Source organism: Pezoporus occidentalis, unplaced genomic scaffold, assembly GCF_034315485.1.
Source record: "Pezoporus occidentalis ecotype Australia unplaced genomic scaffold, CSIRO_AGI_Poc_V1 ctg21, whole genome shotgun sequence".
Lineage (NCBI taxonomy): Eukaryota > Metazoa > Chordata > Aves > Psittaciformes > Psittacidae > Pezoporus > Pezoporus occidentalis.
Genome location: NW_026913964.1, coordinates 3,357,253 through 3,384,178, shown reverse-complemented (window position 1 = coordinate 3,384,178; position 26,926 = coordinate 3,357,253). Strand labels below are relative to the sequence as shown.

Sequence of the window (26,926 nt, the reverse complement as noted above, 5' to 3'; positions counted from 1 at the left end):
CTGCATGAGTAGACACTGATCATATACTGTTAATGAAGCATCTCTTACAGCAGTGTTATTGTCATACATGAATGATGTATCCTGTGAAAGCAGGTGGCTTTTGGAGTTTAGAGATAGTAAATGTCCATGCTAACTTGGGTTACTTCCTGTGAGAATCTGATGCTTGGAATGAGTCTTGCATAGATTTTTCAGCACTGTATTGTTTCTTTTGGTGATGTGATCCAGTGAGGATGATTTTTTTTTTTTTTTTGTTTTATTTGCCAAAATACAGAAACTGAGTTTCAAACTAATGCTATGTTTCTTGCACAGATAAGGATGGTTGGCAGTACTTGTTCCCAGTGAAAAATGCAACATTGAGAAGTAGGTTGGCTCTGCGCTGTCTGGACAACTGGCCTCTTGATGCCTGCTTGGAAATCCTAGCTTATTGCATTTCTGATTTGGGCATAGCTGATGAACTGAAAGCCATTCTGCAGAGCAGGAAGAAAGAACTTCAGGTTTATCAGAAGGTACAAAGTTATTCTTCAAGTAACCAGTGAGATGAAATAGGTAGCAGGGAGCAAATATGCTTCCCCTTTGAAAAAGTTGTAGCCTTTGGTTCTTTTTTCATTATAATAGTTTTTCAAGTGTTTCATCCAAAATAATTCATGCGTTTTCAGTGCTGTAATACCCAGTTGAGATTCTGCTCCCATCGTTCGTAACTCTTCTACTCTCATATTAGCATCCAGGTCTGCAAACATGAATAGACATAAACATTTGTATGAGGCTCCTTTTTTGCAAAATATTTGTTTTTCCATTCTATACAAATTCTAGAGTCTTTTGAAGCTTTCTGTGGTGATTCATCCTTTTATAAGGTGCAGATATACCTGGGCATGGTGTACAAAACTAGTGGTCCAATATGTGTGTTTGTATTGCGGTCAGTTCTAACTGCAGGTTAGTGGAGATACACAAGTTCGGTCAGACTACCTGGCTTGGAGTTCAGCACAGACTGAAAAGCCAAACAGAGCGAAAAAGGAGTCATAAATCCTTGCTGAGCTGTCTAGTGGTGGTTCTACTAACTGACAGCTCAGTTGTGTCTGTTAGTGTCAGCAATGCCTGCAGTGTACATGTACTTTTTCATCCATAATTATTGCCATCTAGTGTTGTGGTTTAAGCCAAGGACATCTAGTCTTGCAAAAACCGTCCGTTATAAGTGTGCTTTGTAGACTCATACCTTTGAGAAAGTTGTGTGGTCATTTTTGTAGCGCAAGTGCATTACAACATCCTAGAAAAGGGGTAGACATAAATGTGGGTATCCTTTTTGACTTTTTTCTTTGTATGAAGCAGTTCTTGATGTGATCAGCTCAGCTGTTCCTTTAGACTTTATTGTTGTAGATAAAGCTTTTATAATTTGTGCTATCCTAATACTAACTTCCTTTCAGATTCTGAATGTGCAAAATGAACCATTGTGGAATGACTGGCAGGAGCTGAAAAAAGCCTGCACTGAGGACCCCCAGGCTGTCATGAATATAATTCTGAAGGCAAAGGTCAGGCATCCTGTTGTGAATTTTGTTGAATTGGAAGGCTTTAAACTTTGAATAGAAAAATTTTCTATTCAGTGTAATTATTTGCACTGACATTCTGTAGTCTAAACTACAGAATTTCTTAAGAAGTTGAGCAAAACTTTGGGAGAAACAGCTGTATTGGAGAGGGTAGAGTTTGTCCTTTTATTGTTTTATTTTTACTTCTTTTTTATTCTTTAGGATTATGAGTTGTGTGAGGAATGGGGGCACTTGTATCCTGTCCCAAGGGAAGAGTTGATCAACTTTCACCGTGAGCACCTTCTTCACTTACTGGAGATAGGAGACATGGAAAAAGCATTGCAGGTAACAGCAAGACTCTTTCAGACTTGCATCCATAGGTCAAATAAGTTGAGAAACATTTTTTTTTTGTTTTTTTTTTTCATGTGTATTTTCATGATCTTTTTGGTTTCTTCGTTAAGAGATGCTGTTTGCTTAGATATGCTTTCAGAATCCCTGCTCTCCCCTGTTCCACTGAAGTGAAAATCCAGTTTGGCAATCTCATTGTTGGAAATGTCACTTACGTGGAATTGAAAGGCCCATTGTACTTGAAAAATGATAATGAAGCATTTCTGTGCTGCTTAAACAGAAGAACCAGAAGTGAAACTATTAAGAGGAATTGGTCAGTTGTGCTTCAGTTCCCAAATTAGTGAAGTGTGAATTCTTCCAGTTTTAATAATTACAGAGCTGTTGCTAATAACAGAGAGCATAAAATAAAGTGCAGGCTCTTTCAGACATAGCTTTGAAAGTACTCTGGAAGCAAAGGGAAGACTTCTGACCACTACACCTTCTGACCCATTCCTTCTTTAATTTTTGCTTAATTTGATTTTTAAAATATTTTGATTAATAAATGGAGCAAATAGGCAATGAGTAGTCTATAAATGGATTATCTAAATCATCCTTATATATGTAAGACACTTGTGCAGGTTAATTTGCTTAAGGCAATAATCTTTGGGGGACTGACAGTTATAAAGGATACTCTGCAGGAGTGTAGCAGGGATTCACTGTATTTTGTTTACTTTTATAGCTTTTACAAAGGATTGAAGACCCTGGCATTTGCCTTGCCATCAGTGAACAGTCCCTTGACCAGCATCCAAACTTGACAGCCTCTCACTTCTTGGCTGATTATCTCACAGCTCACTTCTATGCAAATCTGACAACAGCACGCTGTAATGAAATCCAGGCACTCTATATGGGATCAAAGGTGAGTAAAATTCCTGCATTGTGGGATTTATGGCAAAATATAATTATATAAGTAATTTTATAATACATAATACATAAAGTCTGTACCTTTTACCAGAGTATTCTCACCATATCAGGTCTAAGATCCTCAGTCTTGAGATCCAAAGCAAAGTTTAGAGATGGCTTAAAACTTCTCTTCCCCTTGTCCATCTTTGCAGTTCCTGTATTATGAGGTGGTTGTAGCTCCCAGTGTGAACAGAGCAGTCTTGTGTTTGAGCTGTAGGGAGTGGAGAAATGCATATCCTAAATGAGGGTATGGGCAGAATAAAATAGAATTTTGGTGTTTATCAGGACAGTTGCTGTCTTTGTCCCATGTGAAAAAGAAAGCATCCTCAAACTTACTGTCTGGGTCAGAAACACCAGGTGTCCTACATATGCCTGCCTGTATGGTCTTTGACACTTACAAGGCATGTTTTTGCCCAAGTGCCTTCCAGGGGTAGACAATATCACTACTCTTTTTGGATGGTCATTGCCTTTACAGAAGTTGTACAGGTTCTGTGCTCAGCCTAGGAATAGATGCATTCATTAACCAGTGGATTATCTTAGTCACATGCATTATATGTAAATAAAATGCAGTGCTTTTGGTAATGTCTGTTTTATTGTAGGAGTACAAATAACAGTTTGCTCCAGTATTTGCCACAACAGTATTTTGTCAGGCTTCCTGTTTCCTTACTTGTCACTTCTGAAGAGATAATTTATTTTGGGAAGTGTCCATATTAACTGTCTTTGAGAAGAGAAATAAGAGCAATTCTCCTAATGTTTCCTCAAGTGATGTAAGGATAACGATTGGGCTAATACTCTTTTATTATTTTATTAAGAGAATGTGCTCTACCTTACTGTTTGTCACAGGGTCACAGAATGCTTTCCACTCTTCAACTTTGAAATGAGATGGTGTTCTATAGAATGGGAAAGTGGAAGCTGAGTAATTTCTGCAATCCACTCAATAATTCTGTAACAGTAGTAGGAATAGGTCTGAGAAGTCCCACCTCCATTTTTTGGCCTCTGTATGTTATTCCATTCTCTTCATAAGCTACTGTGCTAGTTTCTTGTCTTTAGTTTTACAGAAACACAGATTTGAAGGTATATAATTTTAATAGGCTCTTTGTCTTATGTCTCAGGTGCTGCTGACTCTGCCTGAGCTCTCCCGTGTTAACTACTTCCACCTGTCCTCCAGGCCACTGCTTATGCTGGAACAGCTTCTCATGAATATGAAGGTGGACTGGTTAGCTGTTGCTGTGCAGACACTGCACCAGCTCTTAGCTGGGCAGGAAGTTGGTTTTACTGTAGAAGACATTGACAATTTGCTCTCCAAGTATGCAGAAAAAGCTCTCAACTTCCCTTTTTCATTAAAAGAAAAAAGATCAGGTGACTGCCTGTGAGAATGCTGTTTTACACTTGGGAAAGAAGGGCCAATTTCCACCTAGAATAATTTCACCAACTGTGGCAAAACATTTTCAGATATGTGCCTCCAGTCTCCCTCTAGCCCAGAAAGTTCTTAAAGTCTTAAAGCCCAAATGTTCTTAAAGTCTGTGCCTGTCTTGTAAATAGATATTCTCAAGGACCAACAGGTTCAAAAGTTTCTCGTACTTTGCTCCTTTTGGGGGATCTCTTTTCTTCTAAACTTTATTTCATTCCTGTTTAACACAAAGTCACTGATGTCTTAAGGAGTTCTAAAACCTGCCCTCCTACCAGAGTGCTATTCCTTTTATCATATAAAGGATGTTTAAACCTGTAACTCTTTTTAACATTCTCAGCCCAGTTCATCTTTCTGCTTTGCCAGTCCTTTCTCAGCCATGTTGTCTGATTTTTCCTGTGTTTGGTGCGCACAGGGTTTTAGAACTGGAACACCAGAGGGTGCTGAAGATCGATTCTAGTGATTTTGTTTCACTGTATTAATAAAGTGCATGGTGTGGGAACCCATCTATTTATACGTACCTATATGGTACCAACTTGCTTTATGCCAGTTCCAAATGTTGACTCTTCATTTCATGATTTAAAGATGCAGCTCTTGCTAACAAAAAAGCAGCACTTATCTGTCTTTTCATGCCAAATGACATATAGTTCTTCAAGAATGTTCCTTCCACTGTGATGTGAAGCATTTAATATTTTCCATGAGCATCTTGCATCAGCTAAGGCTTTTCACATCTGATACTTATTCTCTGCTTTATTATCCCTGTGCCTATCAGTAGGCCATAGCTTTGATAAGGATCCTTTTCTGTGTCTTAGGTCATTGAATATGTAGTTTTGCCTTAACTGTTGTGAGCAATTTTCATGAACACATAGTAATTTGTAATTACATAGCTAGTCCTGTTTTGTTCTGTCATTCTTACATACCCCTGTGAATGGATTCCTCTTATCTTTGTAAAAATAGTTAGATGTATGGCCAGGATTGTTCTCCACATTTTTCATTTTCCCCCCTTCCCTTTATTCTAGATTCTCTCATACGTATCCAAGAAAGCCTCAATCAGGTATTGGAGTCTGAAACAATGTCTAAATTGGGATCATCAGAGCTATCTCCTGTCAGCTTTACTGGTAAGGTTAAGTCGTTGGTGCCATTTTCTTTGAACCTGCTCATATTTGTTTTATCTCCAGTGTACGTCGGTCCTGCTGCTTAATAGTAACTTAGTCTGCATTTAATGCAGGTTAGTAGATCTCTGCAGTTGGGTGCTTTGGGTCCAATTAAAAGAAAACTTACAAGGGAACAAGAAGTTTACAGCTGTGTTTTGAGAGGTATCTACAATATCTCTGAAAAATCAGCACAAAGGCTTTCTGTTCCAGACAGCACAGAAAAACCCAAGCCTGAACAGGCCATAGGAAGGTGGACTACATCTGCAGTGGGTTACCAGTGCTGCAGATTAATCTTTCTGTGTCTTGACTTCTCAGTCTGGGTACATAGGCAGAGCTTGTCTGGAAGCCCATCACTGTGGTACTTCTCCCTGTTTTCCTACTCTTTGCTCAGTAGCTTTTTTTATTTCTGGCTCTTAACTTTTTGGCTTTATAACAGAAATCTCATTTGTTGTATTTTTTTCATAGTTCTTTTGGTCTTCGAATTTATTTTTAATAGGATCCCTCTTGTGACCTGAGGGAATGTGACCTCGTATTGTCTGAGAGGCTCCACTCACAGTCCTCAAACACAGATAAATAGAAACAAAAATAATTTAAGCCAAAACAACTGAATAATGCTTATGGCTTAAAATCAATCACTTCTATAGGTTCTGTTCAGCTTCTAATGCAAGAGATGCAGTCTTTGGAGGATATATACTGTGAGAGATGCACAGTGTGTGCTCTCAGGGAATGACTAACAAAGGATATCTTCCAGCCACCGAGGCTGTTGTTTCTCAGCAACCGGTGGCCTGAACTAAAGCTGCACAATGGTATCCTGATCTACAGTTTAGGTTATGTGAACTGTTCTCTGTTTCTGTATCCTGAACTGAAGACTCTTGCTCTGTCTGCACAAAGCAAAAGCAATGTCTTTGGTTTGGGCTGTGTAGCTCATCAGTTTTTCTCCTAATAGTTAGCTTAATGTTTGTCTGTTGTTGCAAAACTTGAATGCATTGTCCTCTAATGTTCCTTTGCAATACAGTATTTACTTGGATGAGCATGAGTTAGCGTTATGGAATGGAGATTTTTTTTTTAGTTTTTCTAGTTTAGCATCCATGTGCACAGAAGGTGGCTTGCAGGGCTGCAGTGACATGTGGAACTTTATAATTAGCCTGTAGTGTAGCTGGCTCACAGCGCACTAACTAAAAGCCAGTCTAATACTGTAAACTTGATTCAATGAGTCAGGAGACCCCAAAAGCTAAAGGCTTAAACTTCTGCCTCTGGCAACTGATTTCTGCACATTAGATTTTTAAAGGGGACCAGAACAGGGAGGGATATGCTGTTGCTAGCCATACCACACTTTTCCTGCAATTAAAAAAAAGTCCCAGTCTTCATGAGTGTCAACACTGGGTATCTTTAAGATCATTTTATGCTGTATCATTCTTTGGTACCCATATACTGGGGTATATGTATGTATATAAACATACATATACTGGAGTATTTATTTCTTCCTCATCTAAATGTCTGCATATGATAAAAGATCAGATGATGACAAGTTGGTTTATGCCTCTCTAATGATTATGGTCAAGGTCTATTAGTATGTACTATTGCTTATAAGTATTGAAATGCTATGAGTTTATAATCTTACAGTTTTATCTTAAAGTATGTATATTCCTTAAGCAATGCTATTTTGCTATGCCTGGTTGAAGGTAATGCTAATCATCTTGTGAGACAGAAAGATCTTACAGTCTCAGTAAATATGTAGTGTTTTCTGCTATTCAACAGTGCATTAAAGAGCTTAAATCTCATTCTGTGTTTTTATTGGCCTGGCTCTTTCTAAGGTGTCACCATATCTGCAGGTCCCAGAGGCAGAATTCTGCAGCAGAATTTGTGCCCTCAGGAATTTGTGCCTCCTGAGAAGCCGCCACCAAAGCAGCAATGGATACCTGATGACACTGAAATGATATGTATGGTTTGCAAAACTGAACGTTTCACTATGGTAAGGAGCAAAAATTAAGTACAGACATGTGACCGTAATACGAAAACTTGCTCATAGCCTGTCCTAACAGACACTAGCTACTTCAGAAAGTTTGTCTTCATCAGCACAGGCCTGACAAGACTGCCAGTACTTTGATATTTAACCATTAGTTTCTATTCAGTGAGTTGAGGAGACTAGCAACAGTTAGCTCTTCACAATCCTGTGAAGTGGTAGAGCCACAATAGGAAATCTGATCATCAGAGAGGAGAAAATTGTAAGATCTAAGAAATGTATAATAGCAGTATTAATCTTTCAGAAATCTGTTTAGTTGACTGTGCTGGCAAGAAATAATGTGAGCATCATATTTGGATGAAAATGTATACGTGTTGTTGGTTACACTTTGCTAAGACCTGTTGATGCATTGACTACTTGAGCAACTGCATTGGTGCTGTAAGGGAGAAGAATAATTTGAAGCTTTGCAGCTGTTTTGGCAATCTGTTATCTTGTGTTGTGTAGAGTACTGTTTTTCAAAGTATCTGTTGATTTTTAATTTGGAAATTACTAAGATGGTGTCAGAAAGACAGTCTACAGCTTTTAACTTTTCCAAGAGATGACCTAACTAGCACAGTGGTCAAAACTGGGACGATTTAAAAATTGAAAGCCGAAGACGGCAACAAATGTGTTTTAAATACCTGCCTCTGACTTTTGGGTTTGGTTTCTTTGGGGTTTTTTTGATTTGCCATGCCCTCTCTGGGAAGGAAATGTGATGGTGAGAGTCCATCATTGTATAGTTCTGAAAAGCCTTATTGTGCTTACTGTTTCTTCTCTTCAAAAGGAGTACATTTACTCAAGAGTGGAGGCAGACATTGGAGAGGACTTTAGTAAATTCTTTCTATTGCTCATCCATGACCTCTTTTGCCTAGTTTAACAGGCGCCATCACTGCAGGCGCTGTGGCAGGCTGGTGTGCAGCTCTTGCTCCACCAAGAAAATGGCAGTAGAAGCTTGCAGAGAAAATCTGTCTCGTGTATGCGATCAGTGCTATAGCTACTACAACAGAGAACATCTGCCTGGCTTGGTAAAAGACACAAGCATGTAAGTCCTTCCATTCTAGTTCTTCTTGATTTCATGTACACAGCAGAGTATATGAATGGAATGAGAGAGAAATAAGCATTTGGGTTTATCTGGAAAATATAATAACATCACTTGAATAAGTTACTTTCACTTTTTGGCCTCCAGCTGCTGGGGTTTTCAGGTTTAATAGGTGTGGGGATGTTCATTATGGCTCAGCTTACTTTTCACATTAGAAAGAACACTGGAGAGCCAGGCAACAAAGTCTTTAATTCTTTAAGCATCAATTGATCATTAACCTGAGAATTGAATGCTTTGATGCAAAACACGCTCAATACAAACTACTACAGTATGACAAATTTTCTTGCAGTTTACTTGGCCTCTGGATTAACATCACATATGTGTTGAGCATATCAGTGGTTAATGTTATTCCATAATCCCTTGATTATGACTTCTTGAACCCTTGCAGATTCAAATACAAGTTCATTATTAGACAGACTTTGAAACTGCCTTTAATAAAAGAGGCAGCTGTAATGACAGATTTTCATTATGTGGTTGCTTAAAGCTGAAATTCCTTTGTGTATGTTAAGCCAGCTGGTGAAAAGTGCAGCTGAAAAGAGTGACTGTTACTCTCTGTGACCCTGTCAAGCCTGCTGATACTGCTGTCTGGGTCACAGAATATAAAACTCTGTTTCAGCTGCACTTTCAGCTGCATTCCCTCTTTCCCTAGCAAGCCTGCAGATAGCAGTATTCCACTATGGCAGTACTGGCAGGCTTGCTGTGAAAAGAGCAATACTGTGCAGATCTGAGAAGGAACCTCTGAAAAAAATCAGTCACCTCTAGTTAAACCAGTTTACATCAGAATGGTTGCTTACTCTGCCAGATTTGGTCAGCAGAGCCTACCAGTAAGTTTGAATGCCGTTTGTCATGTTTTTATTAAGTGTCTGGGTTTGTATATCAAAACCAATTAAATCTGAAAGAGATCTGGATGCCAAAACTTTAATTTTTCTTCTGAAATACTGATACTGGGAAGCTCTTGTTCTTGGTGTCTGCCTTTTTATGATACGTGCAACAGTACTATTCCTAATGAAGGTTTTAAGAACTAATTACTTAGTGTAGTTGACATACAACAATGCAGAGGAGGGTATTTCCAGATAGTAGGGGTTAGGGGCAGGGCAATGAGTCGGGGCAGGGCAATGAGTCAGGGCAGGGAGGGAGAGAGGTTAGATTTTTTACAAGACAGTGTTCTGAGAAGGCTAGTTGTATTCATGTCTCTTTTAAAACTGTGTTCCTCAGTGTGCTGGAGTAGGCATAATGTTTTTTTCTGTCATTTTATTACAGCAGAAAAGAAGATGAGGACCAAGTAGAAGGTGAGGAGCGTGGTAACATTAAACTTCAATTTATTATTTTTTTTTAAAGTGCCTGATGAGCAGCAGAGTTAGAGATAAGCTGGAAACAGAGATCGTGGAATCACAGAATCATAGAATGATTCAGGTTGGAAAGCACCTTAAGATCATTTAGTGCCAACCCCCCTGCCATGGGCAGGGACACCTCACACTCAACCATCTCACCCAAGGCTTCATCCAGGCTGGCCTTGAACGCTACCAGGGGTGGTACATAGTAGATAGGAGGTTGATGCATCTAGTTGCAGCTGAAGGGTGATAAAAACCTCAGTTACAAAATACCACTAATGTTCTTTGTATGAGCAGGCTGAAACTGAGCATTCCAAACTTCTGTGAATGCAAATCGAGATTTAGGAGAAATGTCTGAGTCAATATTGAATGTGCTGAATGGGGATTAAAGGAAGGAACTGAAAAACAACAGCAGTTGGAGACTGCACTTTGCATACTACAAACAGCCAGTGAGAGGCTGTGGTGTAAGTAGGAATTAACCCACTACAGAGCTGTGCTGAGTGATCCTCTTTTTACAAACCATGATAGTGCAACTCAGTACCACTGCAGTGTGCTGTGGGGTTTGATACCCCATGCTGGCTGGGAGTAGCATAGGATGAGGCCCCTCTCATGGGTCTGGTGGTATCCTGAGTTCAATCTCCTTTGTTGCTGTGTGAGTATGGACTAATAATTTCACTTCAGTGCCTCAATTTCCACATCTAATATCTTCAGGAATAATAATAAAATTCAGTTGACATTTTCTTTACCATTTTTCCGTTTTGTTTTCAGTCTGGTGTTTGAGATGATTCTGCAAAATTTTCGTACACTGACATGAAATTCCGGCAGAAATTCCATAGTTATTGGAAGTGCTTATAGCAGTAATGTGAAATATGGTGCAAAATATGCATTTGTGCTACAAAGCAAATAAGTATTTTTCCTTACTCGTTCCTTTTTAACTATGATGGGCTGTTTGAGTTGGGGGTTTTTCTTCTGCTGTTGACAGAAGTTTGCTTTACTGCTACCTTTGTTACAAGAATGAAACAGCTGAAATGCAGCTTCTGAGCTGCTGCTTCTGGTTAGATCTTTCTGCCTGCAGCATTGCTGTGCATCACTGGGCCCATATGATTCATTCAGTAGGAGTGAATAAGAAAAGTATCAAAATTCTCAGATTTAAGAGGGAAAGGATTTTATTCTGCTTTTCCAATTTTTCTGATGACACTGTGAAGCAGGCGTATTGAATGTTTCCAAGCCTGCTTTATTCTCGTTATTCCAGTTTCCAGTTAAATTTAAAGCCAGCATTTTAATTTATTTTTTGTTGTTTACCTATAGTTTCAGAGTCATTCAAGACTCTGACAGTCCTTCTGTGAAATCTAGAACAGTGAATTTTGAGACTTTTTAAGTTCCTCCCAGAAGAAGGAGGAGTTGATCTGGGGAAGAGTAGCAAATTAGCATTATTCTCAATTTCTTAGCATTGTGATATTGGCCATTGTTTTTCTGCCAGGAACCACAATCAAACTTGAGCATCAGAGAGCTTGTGCATTCTCAGCTGCACTCAAATGACAGCCAATATTTGATTTGTAGCTATTCTGGGTTACTAATTTCAAAACACAAATTTCCTTAGTTTGGAGGAAAGAAAAAGACTTTTCACAGAAATTAAATTTCTTGAATCATTTCGTCAAAACTCCAATTGTCTTCAATACTATTTTATGTGGAAAAAAAAAACAGAAGGGGTTAACTCATCTTCTCACAATCTTTTGTCTTAAAGCTGCTAGACCATATGTTGAAATAACCCATATTCTGAAAAGAAGATACAGGCAGTGAAATCAGTGTACCTTTTCTTTTACAGCTAGTTTTTCAGTTTCCCTTTATAGCTGTAACCCACAGCTCTCAAATTTCTACTTCTCTCCTGCTCAGAAATATTTAATAACTTGCCTGAGGGAAGGCTAAAGGGGGAAGGTTGCTGTGCTTGATGTCCTGTAGGATAAGAGTTGGATAATCATTTGAAGATACATTACTGGAACCAGTTTTTCATGACAGGGTGTTGGTAACAGTGAGAATGAGTTTAAGTACAATTTGGCAGCCTTCTGAGGAATGGAAATGTTTCTGTAATCTGTATGCTGGACATGTGATACTGGCAGAAAATGGCACAGTGAGAGGATTACACGATTGTTTTACAAGAGTATAGAAATACTCTGCATTATGTGTCTTTAGCCAGTCTCATTGTACGATGATTCTACCTTCAGGGGGGTGGTGGTGGTGGTGTTGGCTGTAGAAACTTCTAATAGTGACTATTCCACAGTGGTGCGAATACCCAAAACAACTGAGCTTGAATGGATTTTTTCCCTGAATGAAGAGGAGAATGAAATTGTACGCAGTGAATTTTATTATGAACAGGTGAGGTCTGGAGAAAGTTGAATATAAGCACTTTCCTTGTGAACTACCTCAGTACCCATGTTTGTCTATCTTTCCTTGAATTGTCAGGCTCCCAGCTCTTCCTTGTGTATTGCCATCCTTAGCCTGCACAGTGAAAGCATAGTTTGTGGCCACCAGCTGATAGAGCACTGCTGCAAGTTGTCCCAAGGGCTCACAAACCCTGAGGTGGATGCTGGTCTGCTTATGGACATCATGAAACAATTGCTTTTCAGTGCCAAAATGATGTTTGTAAAAGCTGGAAGGAGCCAGGACCTAGCTCTCTGTGACAGGTGATTTATCAGATGTTCACTAGAGTGTACTGAAGTATTGTCAAGACCATTATCCTTTTTACTGGGGAGTTGGAGGGTGGGAGGCTTGTTTTGTAATTGTACTATAGATGTTTTAAACAAGAAGAGAGGTTCATAATTTAAGAATAATATAAGAGTTAAAATAGTAGAAATTCAAGTAATATGACTACACAATACTTAGAAAATTATCAGGGTAGGTAGAAGCAATCCACAAAAACTGGGATAAATATTTTACTTCTGATATTTTATGCATGCTTTCGATTTTTATTTGAATATAGGATTTTAAACCTGCGTGTCTTGAGAATGAGGATTTTACACTTCCCTCAGGTTGTGTCCTACAGAGCTTGAGGTGGTGGGTGTAATATATACACTTCACACAAACTAGTTTGATTTGGTAACACAGTGTCTGCTGTCAGCCTCTGCCAGTGTTCTACTGAATGTGGCAATAACAAAAAAAAACCAAACCATAAAAAATATTCTGAGTAAGATAGTGTGACGGATAGAGAAACCTGCTATACTGGTGACTAGGAACCACTGCTTTAAGAGTTGTCTTTGACATAAAGTTCTTTAAGTGTATGATAATAGTGACAGCATATGTATTTGCTTAATCTTTGTTTTCTCCTAGCTACATCAGCAAAGTGGATGTGTTGAATATGTTGGTTGCTGCTGCCTACCATCCAATACCATCTTTGGATCAGATTCTCCTCCCTGCAGCAGTAACAAGATTAAGAAATCAGCTTCTGGAAGCTGAGTACTATCAACTAGCTATAGAGGTAATGACAGTGGAGGGATGTCGGTGTTAATAATGCTTCTGTAGTGGCTCTCATTTTTCTTCCTCTTGAGTTCAGATGGATGTGATGTGTGAAATGGACAATATCTAAAGAGTTGCAAAATTGGATTAAGTTTTTAAACAAGGAAGAAATTATTTTATAAGCACTGGAAAAAAAATACTGAGAAGGAAGAGTCTTCTGCTGTGGCTGCTGAAAGGAAGGGCAGGGACCTTGTTTCCCAGGACAGTTAAAACTGGAATGGAGTAACTGCAAGGAAATCATTACATAGAGGAATCTTGCATCCAGTAGAAGGGTTGAGGCAATAGTAAGACACCTTGCCCAAGCGTTTACTTTGAAATCAGCAATGGTAGCAAATCTGTCTATTGGAGTTCATCTTGTGTTCCTATCATCTTCTTTTTTCTTCCTGCTCCTAGGATTTTGTAAGGTTCTGGTTTATTGCTTTGCAGTTTGTTAAACACAGGATTATGATACTGCAAACTGGATTAGGATTTATAAGGGGTAATAAACAGTAGGAATAGATGACCTGTTTGAATACAAACAGTTTATGCTTTAAGGCAGCTGGTCCACTAAAGAAAATCAGGAATAAATCTGATCAGCAGAGTTACCTGAAATAAAAAAAATTGCTGGCAGTTCATGAGGCATCTTCTGTTGCTTTTTTTTCCTTTTTCCTAAGCTACAAACCTGTTGAATTCTGCTCTGTAAAAATCTGCTTTAGAAAAGCAGATGTGAAAATGTCCTGAGTTTTAAAAATGCTGAACTGAAATTTCCTGTGTAAATCTTTGCTTCAATTTGTACAATAAAAAGTAGTTCTACATTTGGAGATCACAGGTGTTTTGGTAGTTGGCATTTTGTGCAGGTAATACAGAAATAATCAGCACAGGTTTTTCATGTTTTGTTTGGGTTTTAATGGGACATGCTCTAGGGATTTAAATGTCACAATCACAGACTGTGTGATAAGCCAGTTTTCCTATTTTCTGTAGTGGTACTGCTTTGCAATAATAATAAACAATTTTTAATTTAGGTTTCTACAAAATCTGGGTTGGATCCAGGTGGAGCATGGCATGCCTGGGGCATGGCTTGCCTTAAAGCTGGAAATTTAAGTTCAGCCAGAGAGAAGTTTAACCGATGTTTAAAACCACCTATGGATTTAAACCAGCTGAGCCATGGTTCAAGGCTGGTCCAGGATGTGATACAGTACCTGGAGTCCACAGTGAAGCCCATACTCATTGCGGTAAGAGTATTTCTGTTCTGTCTGCTCTGAAGAGCTACACCGAAGCTAAGTGTTGATGTTTAATACACATCTTAAAACAATGCATATCAGGTGTGTTATGTTTTTGTCCTTCTTTTGTCATGACTACAGATTGCAAACTGAATATTGTTGATAAATTTTTTAGCTGTTTCATCACAGTGAATTGGTGGCTGAGAACCAGATCATGCTTGGTAGAGGGGAAAGAAGCTGCGCTGGTTGATCTGTGTTATTCCTACAATCTTGAGGAAAATAAACTCAATTCCAACAATATGTTGTGATACTGTGGTGATGCCATTTTTGTACTGAAACTCTGACAGCTTTGCAGGAATTCAGGGGAGAAATTACAAATGCTTTCCAACTGTTCTTAAATACTGTTTATTATGTGTTTTGGAATTATTCTGGAAGTTCTAATTAGGTACCAAAAATTACTTTTAGTACTAAGTAACTGCAGAATCATAATCATGAAAGACCTCTTAGTAGTATATATTTTAGGAGAATAAAAAAGTCTGATTGAACTATTTATTGAAGTAGCTGTTGACAGTGGAACTGTGTTTAAATAAGCCTCCTGTCTGTCCCATGGCTAGCTAGCCATGCTAGGTACAGCAACACGCAGCACCTCTATTGGTAGCAGAGTTCCAATCTGGTGTTTCTAAAAAGTGTTTACTGGATTTTTCACCCTTCTAAAGCAATACCTATTTTAAAAACAAAAATAATAGAATGCTTCAAGGCCAAGTGACAAGGTCTAACTGAAAAGAAAGTTTTACTCATTAACTATCATTGATTCTGTGCCTTAATGGCAGGATGATGATTACTTTGCCACGCTGAGGGAGCTTGAAGCAACACTGAGAACAAGAAGTCTGTCTCTGGAGATGATGTGTGAGGGGAAGATTCAGCACAACAGCTACTATCAAGAGTGCTTGTTCTATTTACATAGTTACAGCACTAATCTGGCAATAATAAGCTTTTACATGAGGCATGACTGTATGAGGGAAGCCCTGCTTCACTTGTTAAATAAGGTGGGTAATCTGATTTGCTATCACCTAAATTGAAATTTGAAAAGTAGCTAAGAGGGTTTGAAGGCCAGTTTCAGACAGTAATGAGCACCATGCAGCATTCTGGGTGGTTCTCTGCACAGGAGTTTTTGGAGGTCCTAAATGTTATATGCACTATCCAGGGACTGACAAGAATTCAGTGACGTGAAAAATTAACTTTGGTCTGAACATCTTATGCTTAATCTCTCTCTCAGTGGCTTCTATAGAGGAGCAAGTGTTTGCTTTGTTTATTGTGAAGGGTTTATTGTGAGGTTTTTTTATAGAGGTACACATCAGCAGTTCTTGGTCTTTTTTTCTGCAAAGCTGAAAACCTGGGATTATTGTCATAGAGTTCAGAAAAGAGGAGGAAAACTTTGGATTCCAGCATGCTGATAACACTGAACACTTCACTCTGTCACAGTGGTTCTGTCTCTTGGTATTGTTTGTTGAGTCGGACACCCACGTTTGCACTTCTGTAACCAATAGGAATATAAGGGAATAGAGAGTCCTGTCCCAGAGGACAGGAATCTAAGGAAGCCAAAAAGTGATTTCCAGTTCTCCCTTAAGAAAACTGCGTAATATAGAAGGGCTTAAGAATCTCTGGAGACAACAGTTCGTTACAATTAAACCTAGAAATTATTCCAACAAGGTTCTCATTAATTAAGTGTGCTTCTTTTGGACAAGGGGACTGGTAGTGATCGTGCAAACTAGAGAGGAAGATTTGTTACCTTAAAGCAGTAAGGTACTAGGCTTCTGATGAAATATTTTGCTGTTGGATGTCTGGAAACATTTTATGCACACAGGCTTTGTAGCTGGTATCTTATGCTTAGATTTAAAAAGAAAAAAATAATCCATATTATGGCCTGCATAAACATTTTAAAGACATGTTGTGACACATGCTTCTTTCCATAGTAACCGCAGTGTGTGAGCCTGCATTTGTGAGACCATAGTAAGTATCTCCGTCAGCTCAGTACCTGTGAGGTTTCATCTGAACTGCTGTGCCCAGTTTTGGGTTCCCTAGTACAAACCAGACGTTGTCAGAGTGGAGGCAAATCTAATGGAATGCCACCAAAGTGGCTAGGGGCCTGAGGCACGCGATATCTGAGGAGAGTGATAGAGCTAGTTTTTTCCAGCTTGAAGAAGGAAAGGCAAAAGAAGACCTTTGTCCTGTTTTCAGCTTCCAAGTGGGTGATTATACCAAAGATAGATCCAGGGTTATCTCAGATATGCATAGTAATAGGGTAAGACATAGTAAAAGGGTAACAGACAGAGGGGCTACTAAATTGCCATATTATCATGTGCAGAACTTGACAGGCCCAGAGCAGCATGACCTAACTTGGAAGCCATTCTTTGAATGGGGGTTTGAACCAAATGACCTCTGGAGATCCCTGCCAAACTAAGTTATTTAGTAATTTTATGATCTCTGTCACTTATCACTGCTTTATGTTATTAAGGAAAATCAGCAAGCCACCAGTGGCTTGCTTTAGGCTATGTTTCTGATGTGTAGGAATCCCCATCAGAAGTGTTCATTGAAGGGATCTTCATTCCAAGTTATGAAAGTGGAAAACTGCATATGTTGGAGAACTTGCTGGAAACCATTGATCCGGGATTGGAGAGCTGGGGAATCTACTTGATTGCAGCCTGCAAATACTTGCAGAGAAAGAACTACTACCATATTCTGTATGAGCTGCAACAGTTCATGAAGGTAAGATGAGGGTCAGTGCCATCTCTTTCAGTGAAATGTTGGATACTGTCAGACTTCGTTATTAACTTTGGTGTAAATCTGCATGATGGGCAGGTATATTTTTGCTACTTTCTTACTTAAGAAACGGGTAGGAAGGCCTGAGCCTGACTGAAGCCTGTCTGCTATGTGTTTGTCATGGATCTGGAGCATTGCAGTAGCTTTAACGGCTGTTTTAATGAAAACAGGTCATTACCTGCTTTGTTTGAGCACTTAAGTACAGGCAACGATTAGTGAAGGTGGTGTACTTTAGTCCACCTTAGTGTTCAGTATATTCCTTCTAGGATCACGTTCGTGCTGCCATGACCTGCATTAGGTTTTTCACTCATGGAGCAAAGTCTTACACTGAACTAGGAGGCAAACAGACATGGCTTCTAAAGATCAAGGACCATCTCAAAGTCTATCTGCAGGAGGTCTCAAGAAATTCAGGAAGGAAAAAAATGGCATGCACTTTTCGGAAGAAAATGTCTGCTACAGATGTGTCAAGGTATCAATAAACAAGAACCTAAATCATATTAAAGGGGAAGTTCAGGCTTTTGTGGGAGTTTTTAGGACATGAATTTTTTTATTTAGGGGGGTGTCGGTTTTTGTTTGTTTTTTGTTTTAGTGTTTGTGTTTAAGTTGGATTTAGCTGTGCTTGACCCAAATCTGACTTTCATGTAGTTGCAGTTATAGGATTCCTGTTACCTTTTCCCTCAACAACCCAGGAGATGAGCAGTTGTTTCTACTAAAAATATCAGTCTGTGCATCATCTACCTTCCTTTAATTAAAAAAAAAAAAAAAAACCAACAAAAAGCCAAACAAACCCTCCGCAATGCAAGCAGTCTCTTAGTGCTTCGCTGCTTACCAGGGTTAACTCACAACATTCAACCATGCACAAGTTATAGGTGCCAAACATAACTAAATCCCTGTATTCGAAACTTGAAGTGTAAATTTAGCCAGATATCTCTGGTACTTGGGGTTTTGTACCCTGTTTTTCTTAGGGGCTTGTTTGTTTCCTTTTTTTTAGGCTAGACACTAACTTAAAGGTGGGGGAAGTGTGCGTGATGAGGTGGAAAAGAGGGAGTAGGTACTTATTTGGAATCCAGATTCTCTGGCTTACTTTGAAATGATGTGAACAAGTGCTCACCTTCAGCTTGTGGTGTATAATAACTGCGCAGATTTGAAAGTATCTCAGTGCTGCAGACTTGGCTACACTAAAGACAAAGCCAAAAAGTAACTAAAATAATAATTCCTTCGGAATTTGTCTGATTTTGAAATGTGTTCAAGAAAGGGAAGGTGTCAGTTATTATTTGTGTGAACTTCTATTTCAAAATAAAGTCTGATTTTTTTCCTGTGTCCAGGCACATCAATACAGTTGATCTCCAGATGGAAGTAACAAAGTTCCTGCATCGATGTGAGAGCTCAGGAGCCTCTCAAATGACAGGTTCCTCCTTGCCCACACTCTTTGGAAACAATAACATGAAAATGGATGTTGCTTGCAAGGTACGTCTTGCTATTTCAAACACAGCTTTATTTTTCATCAACAGTACTAACTTGATACACACATTGAAACATTGGAGCAGCCTTTCGGTTTTTTCATGGGTAGGTTACTTGTGCATGTATGCAACCTACCATTTATGAAAAATTCATGGTTTTCCTCAAAGTAGCAGAGAACACATGAGAACTTGGAGCTCCTCTCCTCAAAGTTCAGATTTTCAAGGGCAGATGATCCCAAATACTAATAGTAACATGCCTTTTGATTATGCAACCTACTGTGTTTTGAAGCAAGGCAAATACTGCTGTTTATTCTAACCTTTCTTAACTTCATCTCGGCTCCATCCCTAACTTTCCCAGTGTCTTGCAGGAAATCACTTGTGTGACAGTAGACCCTATATTTGCCCTACTTATTGGGGTGGTGCTGTTCTCTGAAGTATTGCATTGACTTTTGTCCTCTGTCTTGGGCAGAATCTGGAAATGCATTATTATTTAACTGTATAATGAAAAAGGAGTGTGCATCCCCGAAATTGTCTCTTCCTCTCAGGTCATGTTGGAAGGCAAGAACATTGAAGAAGGTTTTGGGATTGCATTTAGAGTCCTTCAGGTATGGAAAAACTTGATATAACAAGCACTACTATTATAAATGTAACTCCTGCAAAATTTGCTTAAGCAAATGATTTTTTGCAAAATGTAACTCCTGCAAAAATTGCTTAAGCAAATGATTTTTTTGCATAATGTCTGTTTAATCCCCCAAAAGAAAAACTTCTTGTGAGAAAAGTTCAGGTCTTAAGTATCCATGTATTTGGAAACTCAGTAAGGAAATGAAAATGCTGCTTCAGTGGGACATTTGTGAACTAATTGGGTCCTACAGTGGAACTTAATGTATGTTTTCCATTGCTGTATACCTTGTTCAGTGACTTCACTCTGGCAAACCACAATCACTGCTGTGAATGGAGAGCTCTGACTTGGTACCTCTCTGCAGTTCATGATAGCTATGCGATGACAAAATGAATAAAATACATCCAGGGCTGTCTCTATACTATATTCTCCTGGCTGACAGCAAAACTAATTAACTGGAAAATCTCATAGGGAGTCCTCTCCTTCCTCTTGCCTGGGTAGAAGTTGAGGTGCCCATTAGTAATCACAGCTCATGAGGCTCCAAACTTTTCTGTGTGTTTCTCATCCATGTTAGGAGCTGCTAAAAGATACTGCTTCAAGCAGTGCAGTTAGCCGAGACAGAGGGTGTATCAGGGCCACTTCTGGACAGAGGTGGCACACTGGAAGAGTATTTCTGGATATGGCAGGTTCTGCTCCCATTTTTGGGCCAGAATGTGCAAGGCAGAATGCCTGTTTGTAGTGAGATGGAGAGCCTTAGAAAAACAGCACTTCTTGGCAGCAACAGCAGCCACTACCCCCCATTAAAACTGGAGCAGCACATCCAGCTGCCTGGCATCGCTTCTGCTTCTTTCTTTTTTCTTTATTTTCTTGCCTTATTCATGGCAGGATCAGTCTACAGCTTTATCATCTCTTCCTTCATATGGGAGGTGTATGATGGTCAGTTGCCTTCTGTTTGTAAGGGCACATGAAGGCTGCTGGTGGAGTGGCTGGAAGAATATAGCGGGAGCTTGCTAAGTGAGGGAGAGGTGGGGAGGGACCTAGGAAAGATCTTTTGCCAAAGGTAAAAAGAAATCATTATTTTGCCACCCCTGGAAAGGAGGTGGGAACAGTGCTCTTGTTCCGCAGCAAAACTGAGTGTCACCAGTCTGATCACAGGAAACTTTTAAGCCAGCCCTGAGCAAGGGTGACTTTCAAATCAGAGGCCCCCAAAAGAGCTTCGATATTCTGTAGCGTGGTGTGATATTGTCTTCAAGAGAGATTGTCTCAGCTGTACAGATGCACTGGGCAAAAACCTGCTGAAAACCTTTAATGTGTTGCTTTGATGTACCAACTACCCCTAGGACTTCCAGCTGGAGGCTACGGAAGTGTACAGCAAAGTAGCCAAGCAGCTGGTGAAGCAGCAGAAGTACAGTGAGATTCGGCAGCTCCTCAAGTGTGTCAATGAGTCCGGAGTTGCAGCAAAAAATGATGGGGATAACATTATCCTAAACTGTCTAAATGAGTTCAAGAACATTCCTGCTGAGGTAATTCTTCATGCATTGTGTCCCTTTTGAAATAAAATGGGTACAGTGGAGGCTACACTACAAGAAAGGCTACAGGGAAACCATCCAGTGCTGCTCTATTAGTGAGTCCTTGTTATCTCCTGGCTCTGTACTACATGCATTGTTTAAAGGTGGGAGTGTGTGGTTTGCCTTATGCAAGTTACGCCATGTCTGTGATAAAGAGAGGAATTAGACTTTGTCTGCATTTTTGACATCTGCAGCTCTCGCAGCTGGGACAACATAACCATCTAGCTGTGATCTCAACTGCCCTTCCTTTATGCAGGGTTTTGGTGCTTGATGGGTTGAAGATTTGCAAATCATAGTCACTCTAAATGTGAACACCTTTTCCCTTCTTTGGATTACAGGATCTTGATAATCTGATTCAGGATATGGACAGTGATGAAAACAAGGTAAGTAAAAGTACAACAGAGGAGCTGCTTTAGTGTCGTGGTTTAAACCCAGTCAGGTAATTCGTTCGCTCACTTCCCCCCCCCTTTCTTGCCCTCCCCCTGCTCCCGGAGGGACGGAGAGGAGAATCGAAAAGAATGCAACTCCCACGGGTTGAGATAAGAACAGTTTAGTAACTAAGGTATAACACAAATCACTACTGCTACCACCAGTGATAATAATGATAAAGGAAATAACAAGGGAAGAGAATACATCATCTCACCACCAGCCGACCGATAACTCGCCCCCCCAGCCCGACCAAGCTCTGACCGATACCTCCTCCAACCCTGCAGACTCCCAGCCCTTCCGGCTCACTCCCAGTTACCTCCTGGGCATGACGTGCTGCGGTATGGAACACCTCTTTGGTCAGTTTGGGTCAGGTGTCCTGTCTCTACTTCCTCCTGGCTTCCCCTCCTCCCTGGCAGAGCATGAGGCTCACAAAGTCCTTGGCCAAACCTAAACATCACTATCAGCTCTGTTCCCGAGCTGAAAGTCAAAACACTGCACTGCACCAGCTACCAAGAAGGGGAAAAATGACTGGTACTGCTGAACCCAGGACATTATCCACCCCTTATTCCATACCATTCACGTCATGCTCAGATCCCACATTTTCAATATACCATCACTCTTATCTCAGTGCACTCTTATCTTAGTGCATGGACCAGTCCCTATAAAGCTGCTGAGTCCATCTGGTCCATGATGTCAGGCTCCATCTCTTGTAACAGTCTTCCAGAGCAGGAGAGACTGTGTGCAGTGTTCACACTCGTGAATAACCTGGGCAATAGTGTCCATTGCTAAGTCCACCCCTCGATCATGAGTCCATCTCTGTGTTGCATCTCTGCTCTGATGGCCTGAAGTGCATTGGGCCCACCAGGCTCAAAATAATTCACTGTCCCCTTCAGCAGTTTCTGCAGCTTGTTGCTGGGGACTCCATACAGCTGCCTTCCATCTCCAATGCTTCCAAAGCACTGGAGGGGCCCAGTGGACTAGATACTTGCCCACACTGTCCCACACACCCTGCCACTCATGGCTGTCCAGCCTCAGGGAAAATCTCTCGGTCCTCCTACATCGTCGTCTGACCCCAGACAAGACCCAAACCTGAATCTGCTTAACTCTTGAAATCAGTAGTGGGTAAAACACACTCTGTATGCGTGTTAGCATGGTGATTCCCATCACCATCAGCAAACAAGTCTCAACAGCATTAAAAGGCCATTCAAAAAATTCAAAACTCTCAAATGTAAATGGTCTGGGGGGACGACTAGGAGGGTAAAAGAATGTCTCCTTCCCAGGTTGAGCACCTGAGAAGGAGAAAAAAGATGTGTAATTGCTAAGCACCTCCATCATATACCTCCCAAAGTATAAAGGTGGTGACCACACTGGGAACATAAGCCAGATCAGTTTCATGATCAATGATTCTATTGTATTACAAGTCATTACCATAAAGTACAATGGGATAAAAACCTTAGCCCAAGCCCCACACTTGAAAAACACTAATACAGCAAGTACCGGATGGACGTAAGATATCATATACTGAAACTGTGAGATCAAGAGGAACAACCTTGAGAGCCAATAAATCAGCATTGTGACGAGTGACTATCAATCCAGTCAGATCTGTTCTTATCTCAACCCCTCGTGCCCCACGTTGGGCGCCAAAAACGAACTGTCGTGGTTTAAACCCAGTCAGGTAATTCGTTCGCTCACTTCCCCCCATTTTCTTGCCCTCCCCCTGCTCTCGGAGGGACGGAGAGGAGAATCGAAAAGAATGCAACTCCCACGGGTTGAGATAAGAACAGTTTAGTAACTAAGGTATAACACAAATCACTACTGCTACCACCAATGATAATAATGATAAAGGAAATAACAAGGGAAGAGAATACATCATCTCACCACCAGCCGACCGATAACTCGCCCCCCCAGCCCGACCAAGCTCTGACCGATACCTCCTCCAACCCTGCAGACTCCCAGCCCTTCCGGCTCACTCCCAGTTACCTCCTGGGCATGACGTGCTGTGGTATGGAATACCTCTTTGGTCAGTTTGGGTCAGGTGTCCTGTCTCTACTTCCTCCTGGCTTCCCCTCCTCCCTGGCAGAGCATGAGGCTCACAAAGTCCTTGGCCAAACCTAAACATCACTATCAGCTCTGTTCCCGAGCTGAAAGTCAAAACACTGCACTGCACCAGCTACCAAGAAGGGGAAAAATGACTGGTACTGCTGAACCCAGGATATTTAGCAAGAGCTAAACAGCCCAATCTTGGACTGTAGCCTGCGTGTTCTCTTTTACCATCTTCTCTCTCATCCTCATTCAAGCCAAAGATTTGAAGGTCACTTCCTAGATTGTAAAAACCACAGTGAATTCCTCAGGGCTGTGGTGTTTGTGATCGTAGAGCTGTGAGATGAAAGTTTGTGGTTTTGTTATCCAATGTCTCAGGTGCCAATGTAAGTTTCTAGTAATGGCAGACAGCTAATGAGGATCAACATACCTCCAAGATGACCATGTCAGCTTACTGTTTCAGGAGTATACTATTTCTATTGTGATCAAGAGTTAAATAATAAAACTTCTCAAATTCTGATATACTTCTTTTCTTAGAGGAAGCAAGGGTTAAACTACTTTGTTTCTTCATTAGCTTTCATACCAGCCAGCCATGCCTCTGGAGAGTCACAGATAAATTTGTGAACTGCAGGTGCATGTTTACGGAGGAAGAGGCTGTGGCTCAGCATTTGTGGCTTGTTGTAGATCCTGTGTGGCCTAGCTGGGAATAAAATCTTGAGATTTGTGACTGTCCTCTGGCCTGCTCCAACTGACAAACTCCCTATGAGGGCATGGTAATTCATGCACAAAATAGGATCCCTGATTCTAATTACATGGTGACACAGTAAAAGGGGTTTCCACAACAATAAAATACAGCTGTCTATCCATCTTTTACACTGAGATCTGATCCATGCCATATTCCACTTCATAATAAGCTGCTACTACCTTGTACAACATGGTTTTGAACTATGTATTTCCAGTGAATGTTGTTGAACCTAATGCTGTTAGTTTACTACAGCTTTCTAACTGAGTTCTGATTGCCTCTTCTGCTTCAGATCCAGGCCTATGTGATGTGCAACAAGTTGCGTTCTGCCTACCTTGTCTCAGTGAGGCAGGAAAAGACCAGAGCAGTGCAGCTAGTGCAACATGTGCGACAGCTAGCTGAGAGCAGCAGAGATGACATTGTGAAGGCCATCTGTACCCAGTGGCTCCTGGCACACCAGCCCAAAACCAGAAATCGGCTTCCCCAGGGTGCTAGGAAGAAATAAGTGATTGACATTCACCACCATACAGAGGCAAGACTTCAAGATGGCTTAAAGGCATGTGGCTTAGCAGTCTCTTGGTAACATGGAAATCTCTTGACTGATGTTGGTGGCAAATGGATGCTGCTAATGTGCTCTGGTGAAAGGAAGGGAGCTAAATTACAAGTGCCAGTCCTGTATTTTGACAGTCACTACCTCAGGGTGTTTTTTGGCTGTCTTTTTTGGGGGCAGTTTCAAAGTGAACAAACAAGAATTTAGGCGAGTACTTCTCTTTCTGGGTTGGGAGGGAGGAGGCGTTGGGGTTTGGGCCTTTTTTTTTTTAAGGCACTGAATTTTATTACATATTTTTTATTTTTAATTCAGAAATCCTAAATAGAACAGTAAAATCTCATCAACTCAGTGTAGCCTGGAGTATAAAACTTCTTGTGATTATGGGTTTCCTGTAAGCTTTTTTGAGATTGGAGACATCTTCTTTTACAAAGACTGAAATGCAGAGATTTTGTTTAAGCCTCTCTACAAACCATTGCTAGTCCTTTTTTTTTTTTTCCTTTCTTCTTCCCTTTTTCTTCTCTGCCCCCCCCCCCCCCGGCCCCTAGTACAGTGTGGCCAGTTTCTTGAGTTCTCTTGAAAAGGTAGGAAGCGATTCTCCATGGCAGGTTTCTACTTACCAGTCACACTGTCTGATGTATGCCATACATATGGTACTTGAGCCCTTATTAGATGAATGAAGTTATAAAGGGCATATCCTGTAATGGGAGTACAAAGGGAAAATAATACTTTAAAATAGTTGAAAAATCATGCACCTCTTTCTTTGCTATGACAATATCAAATAAACTGTTGCAATGCAGCTTTATCACTAAACAGTTGCCAGTAAACTTCCACAGTTTTTCATCAGGTATAGGAGAAATTACAGATAAAGCAAGCTGTGGTAGAATTTAACAGGCCGTCTGTATCCCTGTCACACAGGGATTTATTTCTTTCTTACTAGAAAGCTCTGTTGCTGTCAGGTGCAATTGAACACCAGACTGAATTTTTATTAACTTGACCTACTGTATAGACTATATTGACAGGCTTTGCTCTGGAAGTGTTAGGTTAACTCAGATTTATGAAAAAGCAGGAATCTTTGCGTAATGGCTGTGTTCAAGGATGCTGAAAAAAGCAGCTGCTTCTCTGCAACTGTGACTAGGACATGAGAATGGTAGACAGTAGTAGGACCTTCTGGAAGAAACAGAACAAAGCAAGGTACTGAACAAGAGTCTGTGCTTGTTGTTTACATGTACTTCAGCACAAGAAGTAGGAAAACTAGTTCACTTTGTAAGTAAACTAAACTTTTTAACAAAAGAAGAAACAATAGGTTTTCTGAAGTGTAATATACCTATTAATAGTTTTAGTACATAAACTGTCAAATAAATACATAACTGTCAAATGAAGTTTTGCACTATCCCAAAGCTCACTGTAGTGACAGAACGGACTTCCATGGGTTCAGAAAGGACTTGGCCGGCACCTCCTTTAGTGTTTCATGAGCAGCACCCCACTGAGGCAAACACCTCTCTTGGAGGTGCTCTGCTCACTAGAGCAGGGCTAGAAGTGTCTCTGAGCAAAGCAGTTGGAAATGACCACAGTTAGCATTCAGAATCTCCTGAGCACAGATTTGCGTTATCTCATTAGTGAGCAGTACTAATGAAAGCTTTTGTTTCTTGACCAGGCTGACCTAGCTTTCCTTCAGATTACAGTCATTAGGCTATTCCTAAAGCCTGGCACTATCCATGTCTTCAGTCATTTCCAAATCTCTAATTATGCAGAGGTTTTACTGTTTGTGGTATCCAGATCAACACTGCTGCAATGCCTAGTGTTTTGCTAATGTTCCTTCAGCTCTGTAGAGCACAGAGTGGGGTTTGTCATGCAGACCAGTCAGTTCTGTACCTGCCTTTCCTCCTGACCATTTTGCACTGTACCTCATGCACTTTATATAGCATTTGTTGTAATTTGATTTTCCTAACTTGGAATCTAGAGATCTTTCTCTTACCAGCAGAACTGGAATTTTGATCCTGACTAACTGCCTTGTGTCACAACTAGTGCTATTAACAAGGGGCTTTGAATTTTTGAGCATCTAAAAGGGATTGAGTACTGCCAGTTAGTAAGAACTTCTCTGTTAATGACCAAGGTTTGTTTACAATGAAAAAAAAGAGAATAAAGTATTATGACTGTTCACATGTCTGCTGTTTGCTTTTTTATCTCAGCA

At 40.3% G+C, this 26,926-nt stretch overlaps 1 protein-coding gene across 8 annotated transcripts in view; it reads left to right on the top strand.

Annotated features, from left to right (window-relative positions):
• ZFYVE26 (zinc finger FYVE-type containing 26) overlaps positions 1 to 26,897 on the top strand; it is a 51,167-nt gene extending 24,270 nt beyond the window's left edge. For 4 of the 8 annotated variants that reach the window (XM_062619243.1, XM_062619240.1, XM_062619239.1 and 1 more), the window contains 21 exons: positions 310 to 506; positions 1,419 to 1,523; positions 1,740 to 1,862; positions 2,584 to 2,760; positions 3,917 to 4,163; positions 5,232 to 5,330; positions 7,181 to 7,338; positions 8,241 to 8,410; positions 9,728 to 9,756; positions 12,077 to 12,171; positions 12,259 to 12,479; positions 13,123 to 13,270; positions 14,310 to 14,519; positions 15,338 to 15,553; positions 17,076 to 17,273; positions 17,594 to 17,796; positions 18,653 to 18,794; positions 19,333 to 19,392; positions 20,747 to 20,929; positions 21,313 to 21,357; positions 24,478 to 26,897. In XM_062619243.1, coding sequence (XP_062475227.1) covers positions 310 to 506; positions 1,419 to 1,523; positions 1,740 to 1,862; positions 2,584 to 2,760; positions 3,917 to 4,163; positions 5,232 to 5,330; positions 7,181 to 7,338; positions 8,241 to 8,410; positions 9,728 to 9,756; positions 12,077 to 12,171; positions 12,259 to 12,479; positions 13,123 to 13,270; positions 14,310 to 14,519; positions 15,338 to 15,553; positions 17,076 to 17,273; positions 17,594 to 17,796; positions 18,653 to 18,794; positions 19,333 to 19,392; positions 20,747 to 20,929; positions 21,313 to 21,357; positions 24,478 to 24,690 — 3,239 coding nt within the window. In that variant the 3' untranslated portion in view covers positions 24,691 to 26,897. Of the gene's footprint in view, positions 1 to 309; positions 507 to 1,418; positions 1,524 to 1,739; positions 1,863 to 2,583; positions 2,761 to 3,916; positions 4,164 to 5,231; positions 5,331 to 7,180; positions 7,339 to 8,240; positions 8,411 to 9,727; positions 9,757 to 12,076; positions 12,172 to 12,258; positions 12,480 to 13,122; positions 13,271 to 14,309; positions 14,520 to 15,337; positions 15,554 to 17,075; positions 17,274 to 17,593; positions 17,797 to 18,318; positions 18,525 to 18,652; positions 18,795 to 19,332; positions 19,393 to 20,746; positions 20,930 to 21,312; positions 21,395 to 23,627; positions 24,448 to 24,477 lie in introns of those variants that run through there. The other 4 variants (XM_062619242.1, XM_062619241.1, XR_009964934.1 and 1 more) reach the window with 4 other exon arrangements.
• Positions 26,898 to 26,926: the final 29 nt, after the last annotated feature.